This window comes from Labrus bergylta, chromosome 9 (genome assembly GCF_963930695.1).
Source record: "Labrus bergylta chromosome 9, fLabBer1.1, whole genome shotgun sequence".
NCBI classification, from domain to species: Eukaryota; Metazoa; Chordata; class Actinopteri; order Labriformes; family Labridae; genus Labrus; species Labrus bergylta.
Window position 1 is genome coordinate 12,151,445 of NC_089203.1, and position 3,803 is coordinate 12,155,247.

General features: G+C 42.5%; 1 protein-coding gene across 2 annotated transcripts; it reads right to left on the reverse strand.

Moving 5' to 3' along the window:
* Positions 1 to 15: 15 nt before the first annotated feature.
* prps1b (phosphoribosyl pyrophosphate synthetase 1B) lies at positions 16 to 3,721 on the reverse strand. 2 transcript variants are annotated; one of them, XM_020647924.3, is made up of 7 exons: positions 3,420 to 3,721; positions 2,822 to 3,005; positions 2,252 to 2,350; positions 1,905 to 2,029; positions 1,586 to 1,759; positions 1,314 to 1,473; positions 16 to 1,145 (listed from the first exon to the last, which is right to left on the reverse strand). In XM_020647924.3, the coding sequence occupies exons 1-7, from the start codon at positions 3,539 to 3,541 to the stop codon at positions 1,053 to 1,055; spliced, it is 957 nt and encodes a 318-aa protein (XP_020503580.1). In that variant the 5' UTR covers positions 3,542 to 3,721; the 3' UTR covers positions 16 to 1,052. The 2 variants fall into 2 exon arrangements, with proteins under 2 accessions (XP_020503580.1, XP_020503579.1); XM_020647923.3 differs by having other exon boundaries at positions 2,816 to 3,005.
* Between the last annotated feature and the right edge of the window lie 82 nt (positions 3,722 to 3,803).

Sequence of the window (3,803 nt, forward strand, 5' to 3'; positions counted from 1 at the left end):
AAACAAGTACCAGCATTACGATTTTAATCATTTTAATTAGATTAAGAACGCATCATCAAATGATTGGTGCATTCACCCTACTGGAAAAGTAAACATGAAGGCTTGAAATGCACACATTGATCACAAAACCTTCCTCCAAAAACATTTAAAAACACAGAAAAAAAGCACACAAAAAAAAGCAGGTGAACATTTCTGAAGGAAGCTCCAGCCTGCAGAGACCCCGAACTAAAAACCCCACAGCTTCTATAAAGACAGACCTTCAAAAAGGAGAACCACACAGGGTGAACCCTGGACACTGGGCAAACCCCACTCAAAGAGGGCACCTCAAGAGTTGACAGGAACACTCCAAAACATTGCCTACATTCTGATGGACACATCTAAATTCTTCATTCATGAATACAAATAAAATAAAAACAGCTAAAAAGGAGGGAGGAAAAAAGGAGTGGAGGAAGAAGTTGTTTCATTTCAGACTGTTGAGGCACTCTCGGTTGAGTGGAGCTTCAGTGGCACTGTACAGCAGTTCAATACACATTCACTTCATTAATTGTAATCTCTCAAACAGCAAGATATACAAGAGCAACATTGAAAAACTACACCTGTTTATTGTAACAAAAAGCACTGTAATAGCTTTGTATGGCAGGTGCTTCTCCTGACCACTGGAAACTGCCGGGAAGATGTTTATAAGCTCTTAGAAAACAGATCGAAATGACTCCTGGAGAGGCGAGATGGTCAGGAGGAGAAACTCTGATTATACATTTTATGAAATGTGAGACAAAGTTCACAGTGGATAAACACCTATTTATCCAAATACAATAAATACGCTGGCCTAAATAGGTAGATTGCGGTTGCTTTGCTGCCCTTGACATGGACACTGCGGAGAGGGAAAGGGGCTCACATGGGTGGGGTCAGCGGTAGTAACAGACATGGCGGTTCCTTCTATTTTCTCATGGCTAGTTAAAAGAACCTCTTTGCTAATGGTTGCGTATTTGGTGGGGAATTCCCTATTCTCTTATTTGGCGTAACAGGCAGAAGTGGATGCATGACACTTTTTGTTACAAGGGGACGTGACTGAAGAGATAGGACACAGACTCGCCGTTGTGAGTTCTGCGGATGGCCTCTGCAAGGATCATGGAGATGTCTATAACCTGGAGAGAGAATACGGGATGTTATGAATATATCAAGAAAAACCACTGACTATGTCCAAGTACTTTACCCATTAAAAGTTCCAGCCTCATAACTTATTTGGGCTCTATGCTTTTTTTAATCAACTCAAAATAAATAAATAAATAAATAAATAAAATGTTGAACCTGACCTGTATTTTTGGACAATGCTTCATCTTCTCCTCCTGAGGGATTGTATTAGTGACCACCACAGCCTCAAAGCATGCATTGTTTATCCGTGATATAGCAGGGCCAGAGAAGATGCCATGGGTTAGGATTGCATACACCTTGGTTGCACCTGCAGAAATAAGTCTAAGGGAGAGAAATAGTACAACACATTGACATCTCCACATGGTTGGATATATGTGGTTGAAGTATTTTGTTCCCAGTTTAAATACAACTACACGTAAATAAAGAAGCTCACTTGTCAGCAGCATGGCAGATTGTGCCACATGTATCGGCCATGTCATCTACAAGTATGGCAACCCGATCCGTCACATCTCCAACAAGAACCATGCGGTCCACCTCATTTGCCTTTTTCCTCTCTTTGTGGATAAGAGCAAAGTCCACATTCAGCCTGTCTGCTATTGAAGTGACCCTGCAATAGGAAAATATGTTTTCATTGATTTTAAGCTAGCACCCCAGAGTTTATCACATGTTGATCCAAACAGTATATTGGAGTTTTTTTTATTTTATTTTTTAAAGTTAAGGGCAGAATATCTGTATCAAGACACTGGCGTAACCTTTTTGCTCCTCCAGCATCAGGTGAGACGATGGTGCAATTTTTCCACTCTGGTATGTTCTCTTTAATCCACTTCAGTACAGCTGGCTCTGCATACAAGTTGTCAACAGGTATATCGAAGAATCCCTGGAAAAAAAAAGTTTAGAAGAAGTTATATGGACTGGGGCCACAGCAGTTGAACATAAACTACCGGCTTTCAGGACCATTAAAAAGGGCTCATCTCCCGTTGTCCTGCATTGACATCTGTATACATTGAAGGCTATAAAATAAGATTGCGATATAGTTTTAAAGAGGCTAATTGGTTTAGAAATTGTTGGAGAAGAATAGGTCTACTTTTGTGCTGCTCACCTGTATCTGTGAGGCGTGCAAATCCATAGTGATGATATGGTCAGCGCCTGACACAGACAACATGTTGGCCACCAGCTTGGCAGAGATAGGAGCACGGCTCTGAAATGTAAACAGATCTCTTCAGTCACATGGACTCAGTGAAGAGGCAAGCATGGCTTGTTGCTAATAATAACATTTGACTATTGGTTTGGCTCATAGGCTCGTTTCCATAACTTAAAACACTTCAAATAATTTCATTTCAAAATAGTTTAACCCAACTGTTTACACATTTTGCATTCTTAGTTTCAAGTGCAACACATTCAATCCATGCAATATTTTTTGAAATGTAATAGAAATGAAATGTCATGTAGTGAGAGTAAACAACATGCAAATAGCCAAACAAGAATGAATGAGAGGGAAACAGCTAACACTTAAAGCATATAGGATGAAAGCGGGAAAAACAAACAAAAAGGAAAAGCAAATATGCGTTGTCAAGTGTTTATTGATGGACATGGCCGCAGGCTTCTTGTCATGATGCTTGATGGCAAATGGCATGACAGAAGTAATTAGACAGATGTCCCTCACCCCCACCTTGTCCTTCTTGTCTTGACGGGCGTATGGGAAGCAGGGGATGACAGCCGTGACCCTGGAGGCAGAGGCAATCTTGCAGGCGTTGATCATGATCAGCAGCTCCATCAAATTGTCATTGATCTCCCCACAGCCACTCTGCACTATGTAGACATCTTCCCCACGTACACTCTCTCCTATCTCCACGCTGCAAGAAGAGAGAAGCGAAAAGACAAACATCACTTAGTGCCATGGAGGTAACACACCGTAGCAGGCGGGAGACAGATGAGGAAGAGTCAACAATGGCATGTGTCTCCGTGTGTGAACTAGAGTTAAAGTGAGGGGGGGAAAAACCAGCATGCTGAGTCACACAATTTCTCTTCACGATACGAGATGATAATTTCAGCTGAATTATAACACGAAGGTGGTTTTGTTGTTAAGGACTACAAAGCAGAATGTTAAATTAGCATGAATTCTCAGACTACGAGTGGACTACAAGTTCCTAACACCACCGCGCGACACAGTGACACCACATACATGTCGCTAAGCTACAACATTTGCGTGCTCACCGTCACGCTACTGGTTGTTAGCTGCCTCACGTAGCAACAAAAGCACCACTCACCATGTCTCTTGGTTGCTAAATTTCTTCGTAACAACCTTCCCCAGCTCGAGACCAAGTCGGTCTGCTATTTTCTGCGACAGATCAGGATGTGAACTACCACTGAATATTTTGATATTCGGCATTTTGTTGCGGTCCAGGGCGTCGAGCGATTCGAGCAGGCTACGCCAGCGGGCAGAAATTAAATCCCAAGTATCGAAGAGTCCAAGGCAACAACTGGAAATGGTTCCAACAGTTGATGAGCAGCTCCTGCTGAGCTTAAAGTGTCTTCCCTACCTATCCACCATTATGTCCCACACATGTCGCGAACGGGTTTTCCTCCCGAGGTGGCGCGCACGCTTTCATTTGCGTCCTGACGTGATGACGTAAATCCGGGCAGATGCTTGG